This window comes from Salmo salar, chromosome 26 (assembly GCF_965601325.2).
Source record: "Salmo salar chromosome 26, fSalSal1, whole genome shotgun sequence".
Taxonomy (NCBI): domain Eukaryota; kingdom Metazoa; phylum Chordata; class Actinopteri; order Salmoniformes; family Salmonidae; genus Salmo; species Salmo salar.
The window spans coordinates 47,263,376-47,284,841 of NC_138316.1; the positions used below are offsets into that span (position 1 = coordinate 47,263,376).

General features: G+C 40.5%; 1 protein-coding gene across 1 annotated transcript in view; it reads right to left on the minus strand.

The window, feature by feature from the left end:
• The window catches only part of LOC106594635 (fibronectin type III and SPRY domain-containing protein 2), a 116,839-nt gene that overhangs the window by 2,840 nt on the left and 92,533 nt on the right, over positions 1 to 21,466 (minus strand). Inside the window, exons 12-13 of the mRNA XM_082969784.1 lie at positions 2,911 to 3,043; positions 2,038 to 2,214 (exon numbers count right to left, since the gene is read on the minus strand). Of these exons, the coding sequence (XP_082825910.1) occupies positions 2,038 to 2,214; positions 2,911 to 3,043 (310 nt within the window). The remainder of the gene's footprint in view (positions 1 to 2,037; positions 2,215 to 2,910; positions 3,044 to 21,466) is intronic.

Here is a 21,466-nt window from a genome sequence, read left to right on the forward strand (position 1 = left end):
AAACACCGCCAGGAGTCAGCCCTCTAGAACAGTGTTTAACAACTCCCAGTCTGTCCAGTAGTCAGCTGAATTTAAAACACCGCCAGGAGTCAGCCCTCTAGAACATTGTTTAACAACTCCCAGTCTGTCCAGTAGTCAGCTGAATTTAAAGCACCGCCAGGAGTTAGCCCTCTAGAACAGTGTTTGCCAACTCCCAGTCTGTCCAGTAGTCAGCTGAATTTAAAACACCGCCAGGAGTCAGCCCTCTAGAACAGTGTTTAACAATTCCCAGTCTGTCCAGTAGTCAGCTGAATTTAAAGCACCGCCAGTAGTCAGCTGAATTTAAAGCACTGCCAGTAGTCAGCTGAATTTAAAGCACTGCCAGGAGTCAGCCCTCTAGAACAGTGTTTACCAACTCCCAGTCTGTCCAGTAGTCAGGTGAAAGGCCCTGTTTGAGGACTATCAAAATGTTGTGATTGTAGTGTATTGGGGGCCTCAGTCTGTGCAGACTTGAGTTTCAAACCAGCACTCACACGCCGGATTCAACTATCAACTGCTTCTCTGGACCTCCATTAGGTTATTCAGGTGGGATTGTGTGGGGCTAAAACAAACAATCGTAAAACTGACTATCCTACCGATCCTTGGCTTCGGCGATGCCATTTACAAAATAGCCTCCAACACTCTACTCAGCAAATTGGATGCAGTCTATCACAGTGACATTCGTTTTGTCACCAAAGCCCCATATACTACCCACCACTGCGACCTGTATGCTCTCGTTGGCTGGCCCTCACTTCATATTCGTCGCCAAACCCACTGGCTCCAGGTCATCTATACGTTTTTGCTAGGCAAAGCCCCACGTTATCTCAGCTCACTGGTCACCATAGCAGCACCCACCAGTAGCACGCGCTCCAGCAGGTATATCTCTCTGGTCACCCCCAAAGCCAATTCTTCCTTTGGCCGCCTTTCCTTCCAGTTCTCTGCTGCCAATGACTGGAACGAACTGCAAAAATCTCTGAAGCTGGAGACTCATATCTCCCTCACTAGCTTTAAGCACCAGCTGTCAGAGCAGCTCACAGATCATTGCACCTGTAAATAGCCCATCTGTAAACAGCCCATCCAACTACCTCATCCCCATATTGTTCTTTTTTTGTTGTTGCTCCTTTGCACCCCAGTATCTCTACTTGCACATTCATCTTCTGCACATCTATCACTCCAGTGTTTAATTGCTAAATTGTACTTCGCCACTACGGCCTATTTATTGCCTCACCCCCTTATCCTACCTCATTTGCACACACTGTATATAGACTTTTCTATTGTATTATTGACTGTACGTTTGTTTATTCCATGTGTAACTCTGTGTTGTTTGTGTCACACTGCTTTGCTTTATCTTGGCCAGGTCGCAGTTGTAAATGAGAACTTGCTCTCAACTGGCCTACCTGGTTAAATGAAGGTGAAATAAAGAAAATAAAAATTACAACAGGTTGAGAATCGCTTGTGTAACCTATCACAGCAGTCCGTTACCTGGAGGGAGGGAGGGAGGGAGGGAGGGAGGGAGGGAGGGAGGGAGGGAGGGAGGGAGGGAGGGAGGGAGGAGGGAGGGAGGGAGGGCAGGTTGGTTCCTTCCCGGTAACAGTTAGTGATAGCTAGGTTAGGGGGTTAGAGGGTTAGGGGGTTAGAGGGTTAGGGGGTTAGGGGTTAGGTTAACGTTAGGGATTCTCACCAGGACGGGTTGAGTTTAGGGTTGAACAGGGATGTGGACATTAAGCTAGGGTTAGGGACCATGCACCAGGACGTGTTGGCTCCTCCCAGGTAGGAGTTAGTGATAGGTTAGGGGTTAAAGGTTAGGGTTTCTCACCTGGATGGGGTGAGGACATGTCTCATGCACTAGGATGTGTTGGCTCCTCCCAGGTAAGAGTTAGTGATAGGTTAGGGGTTAAAGGTTAGGGTTTCTCACCTGGATGGGGTGAGGACATGTCTCATGCACCAGGATGTGTTGGCTCCTCCCAGGTAAGAGTTAGTGATAGGTTAGGTTAGGGGTTAAAGGTTAGGGTTTCTCACCTGGATGGGGTGAGGACATGTCTCATGCACCAGGACGTATTTGTTCCTCCCAGGTAGGAGTTTCTCTGAGTATCTTCATAGGCCACTCCAATCCTGTACTCTGTGTCCTCCTCCAGTTCCACCTCCCAGTAATGTCTGCCTCTCACAGGGATTAGGTCCCCTAACACAGCTACACACCTGGACCAAACACACACGCATACAATATACACTATCAGAGGGAGGAGACACACCTACACACAACTAAACACACACCTACACAGTACACACACCTACACACAACACACACACCTACACAGTACACACACACCTACACACCACACACACCTACACAGTACACACACTACACAGTACACACACACCTACACAGTACACACACACCTACACAGTACACACACAACACACACACCTACACAGTACACACACCTACACACAACACACACACCTACACAGTACACACACACCTACACACCACACACACCTACACAGTACACACACTACACAGTACACACACACCTACACAGTACACACACACCTACATAGTACACACACAACACACACACCTACACAGTACACACACCTACACACAACACACACACCTACACAGTACACACACCTTCACACCTACACAGTACACACACACCTACATAGTACACACACAACACACACACCTACACAGTACACACACCTACACACAACACACACACCTACACAGTACACACACCTACACAGTACACACAACACAATCACGGGATGAGTACACTCACATTTTCAGGTGTTTTATTTTGAAAGCAACAGTAAATCTCCCATGTCATTAACAGATCCCTATTAGCTGAGGTGTTCAGCAGGTGTAAACCACCTGGATGGTTTGTCTACCTGGCGAAGGTGTTGTCATCGAAGGTCATGGCGGAGAGCGGGAGCTCCTCGTCTCCGTAGAACATGGAGAAGCCGTCCTCAGAGATGGACAGACAGGGATGGGCTGTGTCCTGCCGCAGGTGGAAGATGGTTCCTACACACACGCAAACAGTAACAACCTCACTGTCTGGTCTTGACAACTATAAAACACAGTAACAACCTCGCTGTCTGGTCTTGACAACTATAAAACATAGTAACAACCTCACTGTCTGGTCTTGCCAACTATAAAACACACAGTAACAACCTCACTGTCTGGTCTTGACAACTATAAAACACACAGTAACAACCTCACTGTCTGGTCTTGACAACTATAAAACACAGTAACAACCTCACTGTCTGGTCTTGACAACTATAAAACACAGTAACAACCTCACTGTCTGGTCTTGACAACTATAAAATACACAGTAACAACCTCACTGTCTGGTCTTGACAACTATAAAACACAGTAACAACCTCACTGTCTGGTCTTGACTACTATAAAATACACAGTAACAACCTCACTGTCTGGTCTTGACAACTATAAAACACAGTAACAACCTCACTGTCTGGTCTTGACAACTATAAAACACATTAACAACCTCACTGTCTGGTCTTGACAACTATAAAACACATTAACAACCTCACTGTCTGGTCTTGACAACTATAAAACACAGTAACAACCTCACTGTCTGGTCTTGACAACTATAAAACACAGTAACAACCTCATTGTCTGGTCTTGACAAATATAAAACACAGTAACAACCTCTCTGTCTGGTATTGACAAATATAAAACACAGTAACAACCTCACTGTCTGGTCTTGACAACTATAAAACACACAGTAACAACCTCACTGTCTGGTCTTGACAACTATAAAACACACAGTAACAACCTCACTGTCTGGTCTTGACAACTATAAAACACACACAGTAACACCTCTCTGTCTGGTCTTGACAACTATAAAACACAGTAACAACCTCACTGTCTGGTCTTGACAACTATAAAACACATTAACAACCTCACTGTCTGGTCTTGACAACTATAAAACACACAGTAACAACCTCACTGTCTGGTCTTGACAACTATAAAACACAGTAACAACCTCACTGCCTGGTCTTGACAAATATAAAACACACAGTAACAACCTCACTGTCTGGTCTTGACAACTATAAAACATAGTAACAACCTCACTGTCTGGTCTTGACAACTATAAAACACAGTAACAACCTCACTGTCTGGTCTTGACAACTATAAAACACAGTAACAACCTCACTGTCTGGTCTTGATACCTATAAAACACATTAACAACCTCACTGTCTGGTCTTGACAACTATAAAACACAGTAACAACCTCACTGCCCTGGTCTTGACAACTATAAAACACACACAGTAACAACCTCTCTGTCTGGTCTTGACAACTATAAAACACAGTAACAACCTCACTGTCTGGTCTTGACAACTATAAAACACATTAACAACCTCACTGTCTGGTCTTGACAACTATAAAACACACAGTAACAACCTCACTGCCTGGTCTTGACAACTATAAAACACAGTAACAACCTCACTGTCTGGTCTTGACAACTATAAAACACAGTAACAACCTCACTGCCTGGTCTTGACAACTATAAAACACAGTAACAACCTCGCTGTCTGGTCTTGACAACTATAAAACACAGTAACAACCTCACTGTCTGGTCTTGCCAACTATAAAACACAGTAACAACCTCACTGTCTGGTCTTGACAACTATAAAACACACAGTAACAACCTCACTGTCTGGTCTTGACAACTATAAAACACAGTAACAACCTCACTGTCTGGTCTTAACAACTATAAAACACAGAGTAACAACCTCACTGTCTGGTCTTGACAACTATAAAACACAGTAACAACCTCATTGTCTGGTCTTGACAAATATAAAACACAGTAACAACCTCTCTGTCTGGTCTTGACAAATATAAAACACAGTAACAACCTCACTGTCTGGTCTTGACAACTATAAAACACAGTAACAACCTCACTGTCTGGTCTTGCCAACTATAAAACACACAGTAACAACCTCACTGTCTGGTCTTGACAACTATAAAACACACAGTAACAACCTCACTGTCTGGTCTTGACAACTATAAAACACACAGTAACAACCTCACTGTCTGGTCTTGACAACTATAAAACACACAGTAACAACCTCACTGTCTGGTCTTGACAACTATAAAACACACAGTAACAACCTCACTGTCTGGTCTTGACAACTATAAAACACACAGTAACAACCTCACTGTCTGGTCTTGACAACTATAAAACACACACAGTAACAACCTCTCTGTCTGGTCTTGACAACTATAAAACACAGTAACAACCTCACTGTCTGGTCTTGACAACTATAAAACACATTAACAACCTCACTGTCTGGTCTTGACAACTATAAAACACACAGTAACAACCTCACTGTCTGGTCTTGACAACTATAAAACACAGTAACAACCTCACTGCCTGGTCTTGACAAATATAAAACACACAGTAACAACCTCACTGTCTGGTCTTGACAACTATAAAACATAGTAACAACCTCACTGTCTGGTCTTGACAACTATAAAACACAGTAACAACCTCACTGTCTGGTCTTGACAACTATAAAACAGAGTAACAACCTCACTGCCTGGTCTTGACAACTATAAAACACAGTAACAACCTCGCTGTCTGGTCTTGACAACTATAAAACACAGTAACAACCTCACTGTCTGGTCTTGCCAACTATAAAACACAGTAACAACCTCACTGTCTGGTCTTGACAACTATAAAACACACAGTAACAACCTCACTGTCTGGTCTTGACAACTATAAAACACAGTAACAACCTCACTGTCTGGTCTTGACAACTATAAAACACAGAGTAACAACCTCACTGTCTGGTCTTGACAACTATAAAACACAGTAACAACCTCATTGTCTGGTCTTGACAAATATAAAACACAGTAACAACCTCTCTGTCTGGTCTTGACAAATATAAAACACAGTAACAACCTCACTGTCTGGTCTTGACAACTATAAAACACAGTAACAACCTCACTGTCTGGTCTTGACAACTATAAAACACAGTAACAACCTCGCTGTCTGGTCTTGAGAACTATAAAACACAGTAACAACCTCACTGTCTGGTCTTGCCAACTATAAAACACACAGTAACAACCTCACTGTCTGGTCTTGACAACTATAAAACACAGTAACAACCTCACTGTCTGGTCTTGACAACTATAAAACACAGTAACAACCTCACTGCCTGGTCTTGACAACTATAAAACACAGTAACAACCTCGCTGTCTGGTCTTGAGAACTATAAAACACAGTAACAACCTCACTGTCTGGTCTTGCCAACTATAAAACACACAGTAACAACCTCACTGTCTGGTCTTGACAACTATAAAACACACAGTAACAACCTCACTGTCTGGTCTTGACAACTATAAAACACACAGTAACAACCTCACTGTCTGGTCTTGACAACTATAAAACACACACAGTAACAACCTCTCTGTCTGGTCTTGACAACTATAAAACACAGTAACAACCTCACTGTCTGGTCTTGACAACTATAAAACACATTAACAACCTCACTGTCTGGTCTTGACAACTATAAAACACACAGTAACAACCTCACTGTCTGGTCTTGACAACTATAAAACACAGTAACAACCTCACTGCCTGGTCTTGACAAATATAAAACACACAGTAACAACCTCACTGTCTGGTCTTGACAACTATAAAACATAGTAACAACCTCACTGTCTGGTCTTGACAACTATAAAACACAGTAACAACCTCACTGTCTGGTCTTGACAACTATAAAACACAGTAACAACCTCACTGTCTGGTCTTGATACCTATAAAACACATTAACAACCTCACTGTCTGGTCTTGACAACTATAAAACACAGTAACAACCTCACTGCCCTGGTCTTGACAACTATAAAACACAGTAACAACCTCGCTGTCTGGTCTTGACAACTATAAAACACAGTAACAACCTCACTGCCTGGTCTTGACAAATATAAAACACAGTAACAACCTCGCTGTCTGGTCTTGACAACTATAAAACACACAGTAACAACCTCACTGTCTGGTCTTGACAACTATAAAACACAGTAACAACCTCACTGTCTGGTCTTAATACCTATAAAACACATTAACAACCTCACTGTCTGGTCTTGACAACTATAAAACACAGTAACAACCTCACTGTCTGGTCTTGACAACTATAAAACACACAGTAACAACCTCACTGTCTGGTCTTGACAACTATAAAACACAGTAACAACCTCACTGTCTGGTCTTGACAACTATAAAACACAGTAACAACCTCACTGCCTGGTCTTGACAACTATAAAACACAGTAACAACCTCGCTGTCTGGTCTTGACAACTATAAAACACACAGTAACAACCTCACTGTCTGGTCTTGCCAACTATAAAACACACAGTAACAACCTCACTGTCTGGTCTTGACAACTATAAAACACACACAGTAACAACCTCTCTGTCTGGTCTTGACAACTATAAAACACAGTAACAACCTCACTGTCTGGTCTTGACAACTATAAAACACATTAACAACCTCACTGTCTGGTCTTGACAACTATAAAACACACAGTAACAACCTCACTGTCTGGTCTTGACAACTATAAAACACAGTAACAACCTCACTGCCTGGTCTTGACAAATATAAAACACACAGTAACAACCTCACTGTCTGGTCTTGACAACTATAAAACATAGTAACAACCTCACTGTCTGGTCTTGACAACTATAAAACACAGTAACAACCTCACTGTCTGGTCTTGACAACTATAAAACACAGTAACAACCTCACTGTCTGGTCTTAACAACTATAAAACACACAGTAACAACCTCACTGTCTGGTCTTGACAACTATAAAACACAGTAACAACCTCACTGTCTGGTCTTGACAACTATAAAACACACAGTAACAACCTCACTGTCTGGTCTTGACAACTATAAAACACAGTAACAACCTCACTGTCTGGTCTTGACAAATATAAAACACAGTAACAACCTCCCTGTCTGGTCTTGACAACTATAAAACACAGTAACAACCTCACTGCCTGGTCTTGACAACTATAAAACACAGTAACAACCTCGCTGTCTGGTCTTGAGAACTATAAAACACAGTAACAACCTCACTGTCTGGTCTTGCCAACTATAAAACACACAGTAACAACCTCACTGTCTGGTCTTGACAACTATAAAACACACAGTAACAACCTCACTGTCTGGTCTTGACAACTATAAAACACACAGTAACAACCTCACTGTCTGGTCTTGACAACTATAAAACACACACAGTAACAACCTCTCTGTCTGGTCTTGACAACTATAAAACACAGTAACAACCTCACTGTCTGGTCTTGACAACTATAAAACACATTAACAACCTCACTGTCTGGTCTTGACAACTATAAAACACACAGTAACAACCACACTGTCTGGTCTTGACAACTATAAAACACAGTAACAACCTCACTGCCTGGTCTTGACAAATATAAAACACACAGTAACAACCTCACTGTCTGGTCTTGACAACTATAAAACATAGTAACAACCTCACTGTCTGGTCTTGACAACTATAAAACACAGTAACAACCTCACTGTCTGATCTTGACAACTATAAAACACAGTAACAACCTCACTGTCTGGTCTTGATACCTATAAAACACATTAACAACCTCACTGTCTGATCTTGACAACTATAAAACACAGTAACAACCTCACTGCCCTGGTCTTGACAACTATAAAACACAGTAACAACCTCGCTGTCTGGTCTTGACAACTATAAAACACAGTAACAACCTCACTGTCTGGTCTTAATACCTATAAAACACATTAACAACCTCACTGTCTGGTCTTGACAACTATAAAACACAGTAACAACCTCACTGTCTGGTCTTGACAACTATAAAACACTGTAACAACCTCACTGCCTGGTCTTGACAACTATAAAACACAGTAACAACCTCGCTGTCTGGTCTTGACAACTATAAAACACAGTAACAACCTCACTGTCTGGTCTTGCCAACTATAAAACACACAGTAACAACCTCACTGTCTGGTCTTGACAACTATAAAACACACAGTAACAACCTCACTGTCTGGTCTTGACAACTATAAAACACACAGTAACAACCTCACTGTCTGGTCTTGACAACTATAAAACACACACAGTAACAACCTCTCTGTCTGGTCTTGACAACTATAAAACACAGTAACAACCTCACTGTCTGGTCTTGACAACTATAAAACACATTAACAACCTCACTGTCTGGTCTTGACAACTATAAAACACACAGTAACAACCTCACTGTCTGGTCTTGACAACTATAAAACACAGTAACAACCTCACTGCCTGGTCTTGACAAATATAAAACACACAGTAACAACCTCACTGTCTGGTCTTGACAACTATAAAACACAGTAACAACCTCACTGTCTGGTCTTGACAACTATAAAACACAGTAACAACCTCACTGTCTGGTCTTAACAACTATAAAACACACAGTAACAACCTCACTGTCTGGTCTTGACAACTATAAAACACAGTAACAACCTCACTGTCTGGTCTTGACAACTATAAAACACACAGTAACAACCTCACTGTCTGGTCTTGACAACTATAAAACACAGTAACAACCTCACTGTCTGGTCTTGACAAATATAAAACACAGTAACAACCTCTCTGTCTCGTCTTGACAAATATAAAACACAGTAACAACCTCACTGTCTGGTCTTGACAACTATAAAACACAGTAACAACCTCACTGTCTGGTCTTGACAACTATAAAACACAGTAACAACCTCACTGTCTGGTCTTGACAACTATAAAACACACAGTAACAACCTCACTGTCTGGTCTTGACAACTATAAAACATAGTAACAACCTCACTGTCTGGTCTTGACAACTATAAAACACAGTAACAACCTCACTGTCTGGTCTTGACAACTATAAAACACATTAACAACCTCACTGTCTGGTCTTGACAACTATAAAACACACAGTAACAACCTCACTGTCTGGTCTTGACAACTATAAAACACAGTAACAACCTCACTGCCTGGTCTTGACAAATATAAAACACACAGTAACAACCTCACTGTCTGGTCTTGACAACTATAAAACATAGTAACAACCTCACTGTCTGGTCTTGACAACTATAAAACACAGTAACAACCTCACTGTCTGGTCTTGACAACTATAAAACACAGTAACAACCTCACTGTCTGGTCTTGACAACTATAAAACACACAGTAACAACCTCACTGTCTGGTCTTGACAACTATAAAACACACAGTAACAACCTCACTGTCTGGTCTTGACAACTATAAAACACACAGTAACAACCTCACTGTCTGGTCTTGACAACTATAAAACATAGTAACAACCTCACTGTCTGGTCTTGACAACTATAAAACACAGTAACAACCTCACTGCCTGGTCTTGACAACTATAAAACACACACAGTAACAACCTCTCTGTCTGGTCTTGACAACTATAAAACAGAGTAACAACCTCACTGTCTGGTCTTGACAACTATAAAACACATTAACAACCTCACTGTCTGGTCTTGACAACTATAAAACACACAGTAACAACCACACTGTCTGGTCTTGACAACTATAAAACACAGTAACAACCTCACTGCCTGGTCTTGACAAATATAAAACACACAGTAACAACCTCACTGTCTGGTCTTGACAACTATAAAACATAGTAACAACCTCACTGTCTGGTCTTGACAACTATAAAACACAGTAACAACCTCACTGTCTGGTCTTGACAACTATAAAACACAGTAACAACCTCACTGTCTGGTCTTGATACCTATAAAACACATTAACAACCTCACTGTCTGATCTTGACAACTATAAAACACAGTAACAACCTCACTGCCCTGGTCTTGACAACTATAAAACACAGTAACAACCTCGCTGTCTGGTCTTGACAACTATAAAACACAGTAACAACCTCACTGTCTGGTCTTAATACCTATAAAACACATTAACAACCTCACTGTCTGGTCTTGACAACTATAAAACACAGTAACAACCTCACTGTCTGGTCTTGACAACTATAAAACACTGTAACAACCTCACTGCCTGGTCTTGACAACTATAAAACACAGTAACAACCTCGCTGTCTGGTCTTGACAACTATAAAACACAGTAACAACCTCACTGTCTGGTCTTGCCAACTATAAAACACACAGTAACAACCTCACTGTCTGGTCTTGACAACTATAAAACACACAGTAACAACCTCACTGTCTGGTCTTGACAACTATAAAACACACAGTAACAACCTCACTGTCTGGTCTTGACAACTATAAAACACACACAGTAACAACCTCTCTGTCTGGTTTTGACAACTATAAAACACAGTAACAACCTCACTGTCTGGTCTTGACAACTATAAAACACATTAACAACCTCACTGTCTGGTCTTGACAACTATAAAACACACAGTAACAACCTCACTGTCTGGTCTTGACAACTATAAAACACAGTAACAACCTCACTGCCTGGTCTTGACAAATATAAAACACACAGTAACAACCTCACTGTCTGGTCTTGACAACTATAAAACACAGTAACAACCTCACTGTCTGGTCTTAACAACTATAAAACACACAGTAACAACCTCACTGTCTGGTCTTGACAACTATAAAACACAGTAACAACCTCACTGTCTGGTCTTGACAACTATAAAACACACAGTAACAACCTCACTGTCTGGTCTTGACAACTATAAAACACAGTAACAACCTCACTGTCTGGTCTTGACAAATATAAAACACAGTAACAACCTCTCTGTCTGGTCTTGACAAATATAAAACACAGTAACAACCTCACTGTCTGGTCTTGACAACTATAAAACACAGTAACAACCTCACTGTCTGGTCTTGACAACTATAAAACACACAGTAACAACCTCACTGTCTGGTCTTGACAACTATAAAACACACACAGTAACAACCTCTCTGTCTGGTCTTGACAACTATAAAACACAGTAACAACCTCACTGTCTGGTCTTGACAACTATAAAACACATTAACAACCTCACTGTCTGGTCTTGACAACTATAAAACACACGGTAACAACCTCACTGTCTGGTCTTGACAACTATAAAACACAGTAACAACCTCACTGCCTGGTCTTGACAAATATAAAACACACAGTAACAACCTCACTGTCTGGTCTTGACAACTATAAAACACAGTAACAACCTCACTGTCTGGTCTTGACAACTATAAAACACAGTAACAACCTCACTGTCTGGTCTTAATTTAACAACTATAAAACACACAGTAACAACCTCACTGTCTGGTCTTGACAACTATAAAACACAGTAACAACCTCACTGTCTGGTCTTGACAACTATAAAACACACAGTAACAACCTCACTGTCTGGTCTTGACAACTATAAAACACAGTAACAACCTCACTGTCTGGTCTTGACAAATATAAAACACAGTAACAACCTCTCTGTCTGGTCTTGACAAATATAAAACACAGTAACAACCTCACTGTCTGGTCTTGACAACTATAAAACACAGTAACAACCTCACTGTCTGGTCTTGACAACTATAAAACACAGTAACAACCTCACTGTCTGGTCTTGACAACTATAAAACACACAGTAACAACCTCACTGTCTGGTCTTGACAACTATAAAACATAGTAACAACCTCACTGTCTGGTCTTGACAACTATAAAACACAGTAACAACCTCACTGTCTGGTCTTGACAACTATAAAACACATTAACAACCTCACTGTCTGGTCTTGACAACTATAAAACACACAGTAACAACCTCACTGTCTGGTCTTGACAACTATAAAACACACAGTAACAACCTCACTGTCTGGTCTTGACAACTATAAAACACACACAGTAACAACCTCTCTGTCTGGTCTTGACAACTATAAAACACAGTAACAACCTCACTGTCTGATCTTGACAACTATAAAACACATTAACAACCTCACTGTCTGGTCTTGACAACTATAAAACACACAGTAACAACCACACTGTCTGGTCTTGACAACTATAAAACACAGTAACAACCTCACTGCCTGGTCTTGACAAATATAAAACACACAGTAACAACCTCACTGTCTGGTCTTGACAACTATAAAACATAGTAACAACCTCACTGTCTGGTCTTGACAACTATAAAACACAGTAACAACCTCACTGTCTGGTCTTGACAACTATAAAACACAGTAACAACCTCACTGTCTGGTCTTGATACCTATAAAACACATTAACAACCTCACTGTCTGATCTTGACAACTATAAAACACAGTAACAACCTCACTGCCCTGGTCTTGACAACTATAAAACACAGTAACAACCTCGCTGTCTGGTCTTGACAACTATAAAACACAGTAACAACCTCACTGTCTGGTCTTAATACCTATAAAACACATTAACAACCTCACTGTCTGGTCTTGACAACTATAAAACACAGTAACAACCTCACTGTCTGGTCTTGACAACTATAAAACACTGTAACAACCTCACTGCCTGGTCTTGACAACTATAAAACACAGTAACAACCTCGCTGTCTGGTCTTGACAACTATAAAACACAGTAACAACCTCACTGTCTGGTCTTGCCAACTATAAAACACACAGTAACAACCTCACTGTCTGGTCTTGACAACTATAAAACACACAGTAACAACCTCACTGTCTGGTCTTGACAACTATAAAACACACAGTAACAACCTCACTGTCTGGTCTTGACAACTATAAAACACACACAGTAACAACCTCTCTGTCTGGTCTTGACAACTATAAAACACAGTAACAACCTCACTGTCTGGTCTTGACAACTATAAAACACATTAACAACCTCACTGTCTGGTCTTGACAACTATAAAACACACAGTAACAACCTCACTGTCTGGTCTTGACAACTATAAAACACAGTAACAACCTCACTGCCTGGTCTTGACAAATATAAAACACACAGTAACAACCTCACTGTCTGGTCTTGACAACTATAAAACACAGTAACAACCTCACTGTCTGGTCTTGACAACTATAAAACACAGTAACAACCTCACTGTCTGGTCTTAACAACTATAAAACACACAGTAACAACCTCACTGTCTGGTCTTGACAACTATAAAACACAGTAACAACCTCACTGTCTGGTCTTGACAACTATAAAACACAGTAACAACCTCACTGTCTGGTCTTGACAACTATAAAACACAGTAACAACCTCACTGTCTGGTCTTGACAAATATAAAACACAGTAACAACCTCTCTGTCTGGTCTTGACAAATATAAAACACAGTAACAACCTCACTGTCTGGTCTTGACAACTATAAAACACAGTAACAACCTCACTGTCTGGTCTTGACAACTATAAAACACACAGTAACAACCTCACTGTCTGGTCTTGACAACTATAAAACACACAGTAACAACCTCACTGTCTGGTCTTGACAACTATAAAACACACACAGTAACAACCTCTCTGTCTGGTCTTGACAACTATAAAACACAGTAACAACCTCACTGTCTGGTCTTGACAACTATAAAACACATTAACAACCTCACTGTCTGGTCTTGACAACTATAAAACACACAGTAACAACCTCACTGTCTGGTCTTGACAACTATAAAACACAGTAACAACCTCACTGCCTGGTCTTGACAAATATAAAACACACAGTAACAACCTCACTGTCTGGTCTTGACAACTATAAAACACAGTAACAACCTCACTGTCTGGTCTTGACAACTATAAAACACAGTAACAACCTCACTGTCTGGTCTTAACAACTATAAAACACACAGTAACAACCTCACTGTCTGGTCTTGACAACTATAAAACACAGTAACAACCTCACTGTCTGGTCTTGACAACTATAAAACACACAGTAACAACCTCACTGTCTGGTCTTGACAACTATAAAACACAGTAACAACCTCACTGTCTGGTCTTGACAACTATAAAACAGAGTAACAACCTCACTGCCTGGTCTTGACAACTATAAAACACAGTAACAACCTCGCTGTCTGGTCTTGACAACTATAAAACACAGTAACAACCTCACTGTCTGGTCTTGCCAACTATAAAACACACAGTAACAACCTCACTGTCTGGTCTTGACAACTATAAAACACACAGTAACAACCTCACTGTCTGGTCTTGACAACTATAAAACACACAGTAACAACCTCACTGTCTGGTCTTGACAACTATAAAACACACACAGTAACAACCTCTCTGTCTGGTCTTGACAACTATAAAACACAGTAACAACCTCACTGTCTGGTCTTGACAACTATAAAACACACAGTAACAACCTCACTGTCTGGTCTTGACAACTATAAAACACAGTAACAACCTCACTGTCTGGTCTTGACAACTATAAAACACAGTAACAACCTCACTGCCTGGTCTTGACAAATATAAAACACACAGTAACAACCTCACTGTCTGGTCTTGACAACTATAAAACACAGTAACAACCTCACTGCCTGGTCTTGACAACTATAAAACACAGTAACAACCTCACTGTCTGGTCTTGACAACTATGAAACAGAGTAACAACCTCACTGCCTGGTCTTGACAACTATAAAACACACAGTAACAACCTCACTGTCTGGTCTTGACAACTATAAAACACACAGTAACAACCTCGCTGTCTGGTCTTGACAACTATAAAACACACAGTAACAACCTCACTGTCTGGTCTTGCCAACTATAAAACACACAGTAACAACCTCACTGTCTGGTCTTGACAACTATAAAACACACAGTAACAACCTCACTGTCTGGTCTTGACAACTATAAAACACACAGTAACAACCTCACTGTCTGGTCTTGACAACTATAAAACACACACAGTAACAACCTCTCGGTCTGGTCTTGACAACTATAAAACACACAGTAACAACCTCACTGTCTGGTCTTGACGACTATAAAACACAGTAACAACCTCACTGTCTGGTCTTGACAACTATAAAACACATTAACAACCTCACTGTCTGGTCTTGACAACTATAAAACACACAGTAACAACCTCACTGTCTGGTCTTGACAACTATAAAACACAGTAACAACCTCACTGCCTGGTCTTGACAAATATAAAACACACAGTAACAACCTCACTGTCTGGTCTTGACAACTATAAAACATAGTTAACAACCTCACTGTCTGGTCTTGACAACTATAAAACACAGTAACAACCTCACAGTCTGGTCTTGACAACTATAAAACACAGTAACAACCTCACTGTCTGGTCTTAACAACTATAAAACACACAGTAACAACCTCACTGTCTGGTCTTGACAACTATAAAACACAGTAACAACCTCACTGTCTGGTCTTGACAACTATAAAACACACAGTAACAACCTCACTGTCTGGTCTTGACAACTATAAAACACAGTAACAACCTCACTGTCTGGTCTTGACAAATATAAAACACAGTAACAACCTCCCTGTCTGGTCTTGACAACTATAAAACACAGTAACAACCTCACTGCCTGGTCTTGACAACTATAAAACACAGTAACAACCTCACTGTCTGGTCTTGACAACTATAAAACACACAGTAACAACCTCACTGTCTGGTATTTACAACTATAAAACACAGTAACAACCTCACTGTCTGGTCTTGACAACTATAAAACACAGTAACAACCTCACTGCCTCGTCTTGACAACTATAAAACACAGTAACAACCTCGCTGTCTGGTCTTGAGAACTATAAAACACAGTAACAACCTCACTGTCTGGTCTTGCCAACTATAAAACACACAGTAACAACCTCACTGTCTGGTCTTGACAACTATAAAACACACAGTAACAACCTCACTGTCTGGTCTTGACAACTATAAAACACACAGTAACAACCTCACTGTCTGGTCTTGACAACTATAAAACACACAGTAACAACCTCTCTGTCTGGTCTTGACAACTATAAAACACACAGTAACAACCTCACTGTCTGGTCTTGACAACTATAAAACACACAGTAACAACCTCACTGCCTGGTCTTGACAAATATAAAACACACAGTAACAACCTCACTGTCTGGTCTTGACAACTATAAAACACACAGTAACAACCTCTCTGTCTGGTCTTGACAACTATAAAACACACAGTAACAACCTCTCTGTCTGGTCTTGACAAATATAAAACACACAGTAACAACCTCACTGTCTGGTCTTGACAACTATAAAACACACACAGTAACAACCTCTCTGTCTGGTCTTGACAACTATAAAACACAGTAACAACCTCACTGTCTGGTCTTGACAACTATAAAACACATTAACAACCTCACTGTCTGGTCTTGACAACTATAAAACACACAGTAACAACCACACTGTCTGGTCTAGACAACTATAAAACACAGTAACAACCTCACTGCCTGGTCTTGACAAATATAAAACACACAGTAACAACCTCACTGTCTGGTCTTGACAACTATAAAACATAGTAACAACCTCACTGTCTGGTCTTGACAACTATAAAACACAGTAACAACCTCACTGTCTGGTCTTGACAACTATAAAACACAGTAACAACCTCACTGTCTGGTCTTGATACCTATAAAACACATTAACAACCTCACTGTCTGGTCTTGACAACTATAAAACACAGTAACAACCTCACTGCCCTGGTCTTGACAACTATAAAACACAGTAACAACCTCGCTGTCTGGTCTTGACAACTATAAAACACAGTAACAACCTCACTGTCTGGTCTTGCCAACTATAAAACACACAGTAACAACCTCACTGTCTGGTCTTGACAACTATAAAACACACAGTAACAACCTCACTGTCTGGTCTTGACAACTATAAAACACACACAGTAACAACCTCTCTGTCTGGTCTTGACAACTATAAAACACAGTAACAACCTCACTGTCTGGTCTTGACAACTATAAAACACATTAACAACCTCACTGTCTGGTCTTGACAACTATAAAACACACAGTAACAACCTCACTGTCTGGTCTTGACAACTATAAAACACAGTAACAACCTCACTGCCTGGTCTTGACAAATATAAAACACACAGTAACAACCTCACTGTCTGGTCTTGACAACTATAAAACATAGTAACAACCTCACTGTCTGGTCTTGACAACTATAAAACACAGTAACAACCTCACTGTCTGGTCTTGACAACTATAAAACAGAGTAACAACCTCACTGCCTGGTCTTGACAACTATAAAACACAGTAACAACCTCGCTGTCTGGTCTTGACAACTATAAAACACAGTAACAACCTCACTGTCTGGTCTTGCCAACTATAAAACACACAGTAACAACCTCACTGTCTGGTCTTGACAACTATAAAACACACAGTAACAACCTCACTGTCTGGTCTTGACAACTATAAAACACACAGTAACAACCTCACTGTCTGGTCTTGACAACTATAAAACACACACAGTAACAACCTCTCTGTCTGGTCTTGACAACTATAAAACACAGTAACAACCTCACTGTCTGGTCTTGACAACTATAAAACACACAGTAACAACCTCACTGTCTGGTCTTGACAACTATAAAACACAGTAACAACCTCACTGTCTGGTCTTGACAACTATAAAACACAGTAACAACCTCACTGCCTGGTCTTGACAAATATAAAACACACAGTAACAACCTCACTGTCTGGTCTTGACAACTATAAAACACAGTAACAACCTCACTGCCTGGTCTTGACAACTATAAAACACAGTAACAACCTCACTGTCTGGTCTTGACAACTATGAAACAGAGTAACAACCTCACTGCCTGGTCTTGACAACTATAAAACACAGTAACAACCTCGCTGTCTGGTCTTGACAACTATAAAACACAGTAACAATCTCGCTGTCTGGTCTTGACAACTATAAAACACACAGTAACAACCTCACTGTCTGGTCTTGCCAACTATAAAACACACAGTAACAACCTCACTGTCTGGTCTTGACAACTATAAAACACACAGTAACAACCTCACTGTCTGGTCTTGACAACTATAAAACACACAGTAACAACCTCACTGTCTGGTCTTGACAACTATAAAACACACACAGTAACAACCTCTCGGTCTGGTCTTGACAACTATAAAACACAGTAACAACCTCACTGTCTGGTCTTGACAACTATAAAACACATTAACAACCTCACTGTCTGGTCTTGACAACTATAAAACACACAGTAACAACCTCACTGTCTGGTCTTGACAACTATAAAACACAGTAACAACCTCATTGCCTGGTCTTGACAAATATAAAACACACAGTAACAACCTCACTGTCTGGTCTTGACAACTATAAAACATAGTTAACAACCTCACTGTCTGGTCTTGACAACTATAAAACACAGTAACAACCTCACAGTCTGGTCTTGACAACTATAAAACACAGTAACAACCTCACTGTCTGGTCTTAACAACTATAAAACACACAGTAACAACCTCACTGTCTGGTCTTGACAACTATAAAACACAGTAACAACCTCACTGTCTGGTCTTGACAACTATAAAACACACAGTAACAACCTCACTGTCTGGTCTTGACAACTATAAAACACAGTAACAACCTCACTGTCTGGTCTTGACAAATATAAAACACAGTAACAACCTCCCTGTCTGGTCTTGACAACTATAAAACACAGTAACAACCTCACTGCCTGGTCTTGACAACTATAAAACACAGTAACAACCTCGCTGTCTGGTCTTGAGAACTATAAAACACAGTAACAACCTCACTGTCTGGTCTTGACAACTATAAAACACACAGTAACAACCTCACTGTCTGGTATTTACAACTATAAAACACAGTAACAACCTCACTGTCTGGTCTTGACAACTATAAAACACAGTAACAACCTCACTGCCTGGTCTTGACAACTATAAAACACAGTAACAACCTCGCTGTCTGGTCTTGAGAACTATAAAACACAGTAACAACCTCACTGTCTGGTCTTGACAACTACAAAACACAGTAACAACCTCACTGTCTGGTCTTGACAACTATAAAACACAGTAACAACCTCACTGTCTGGTCTTGCCAACTATAAAACACACAGTAACAACCTCACTGTCTGGTCTTGACAACTATAAAACACACAGTAACAACCTCACTGTCTGGTCTTGACAACTATAAAACACACAGTAACAACCTCACTGTCTGGTCTTGACAACTATAAAACACACACAGTAACAACCTCTCTGTCTGGTCTTGACAACTATAAAACACAGTAACAACCTCACTGTCTGGTCTTGACAACTATAAAACACACAGTAACAACCTCACTGCCTGGTCTTGACAACTATAAAACACAGTAACAACCTCACTGTCTGGTCTTGACAAATATAAAACACACAGTAACAACCTCACTGTCTGGTCTTGACAACTATAAAACACAGTAACAACCTCGCTGTCTGGTCTTGACAACTATAAAACACAGTAACAACCTCACTGTCTGGTCTTAATACCTATAAAACACATTAACAACCTCACTGTCTGGTCTTGACAACTATAAAACACAGTAACAACCTCACTGTCTGGTCTTGCCAACTATAAAACACACAGTAACAACCTCACTGTCTGGTCTTGACAACTATAAAACACACAGTAACAACCTCACTGTCTGGTCTTGACAACTATAAAACACACAGTAACAACCTCACTGTCTGGTCTTGACAACTATAAAACACACACAGTAACAACCTCTCTGTCTGGTCTTGACAACTATAAAACACAGTAACAACCTCACTGTCTGGTCTTGACAACTATAAAACACACAGTAACAACCTCACTGTCTGGTCTTGACAACTATAAAACACAGTAACAACCTCACTGCCTGGTCTTGACAACTATAAAACACAGTAACAACCTCACTGTCTGGTCTTGACAACTATGAAACAGAGTAACAACCTCACTGCCTGGTCTTGACAACTATAAAACACAGTAACAACCTCGCTGTCTGGTCTTGACAACTATAAAACACAGTAACAACCTCGCTGTCTGGTCTTGACAACTATAAAACACACAGTAACAACCTCACTGTCTGGTCTTGCCAACTATAAAACACACAGTAACAACCTCACTGTCTGGTCTTGACAACTATAAAACACACAGTAACAACCTCACTGTCTGGTCTTGACAACTATAAAACACACAGTAACAACCTCACTGTCTGGTCTTGACAACTATAAAACACACAGTAACAACCTCTCGGTCTGGTCTTGACAACTATAAAACACAGTAACAACCTCACTGTCTGGTCTTGACAACTATAAAACACATTAACAACCTCACTGTCTGGTCTTGACAACTATAAAACACACAGTAACAACCTCACTGTCTGGTCTTGACAACTATAAAACACAGTAACAACCTCATTGCCTGGTCTTGACAAATATAAAACACACAGTAACAACCTCACTGTCTGGTCTTGACAACTATAAAACATAGTTAACAACCTCACTGT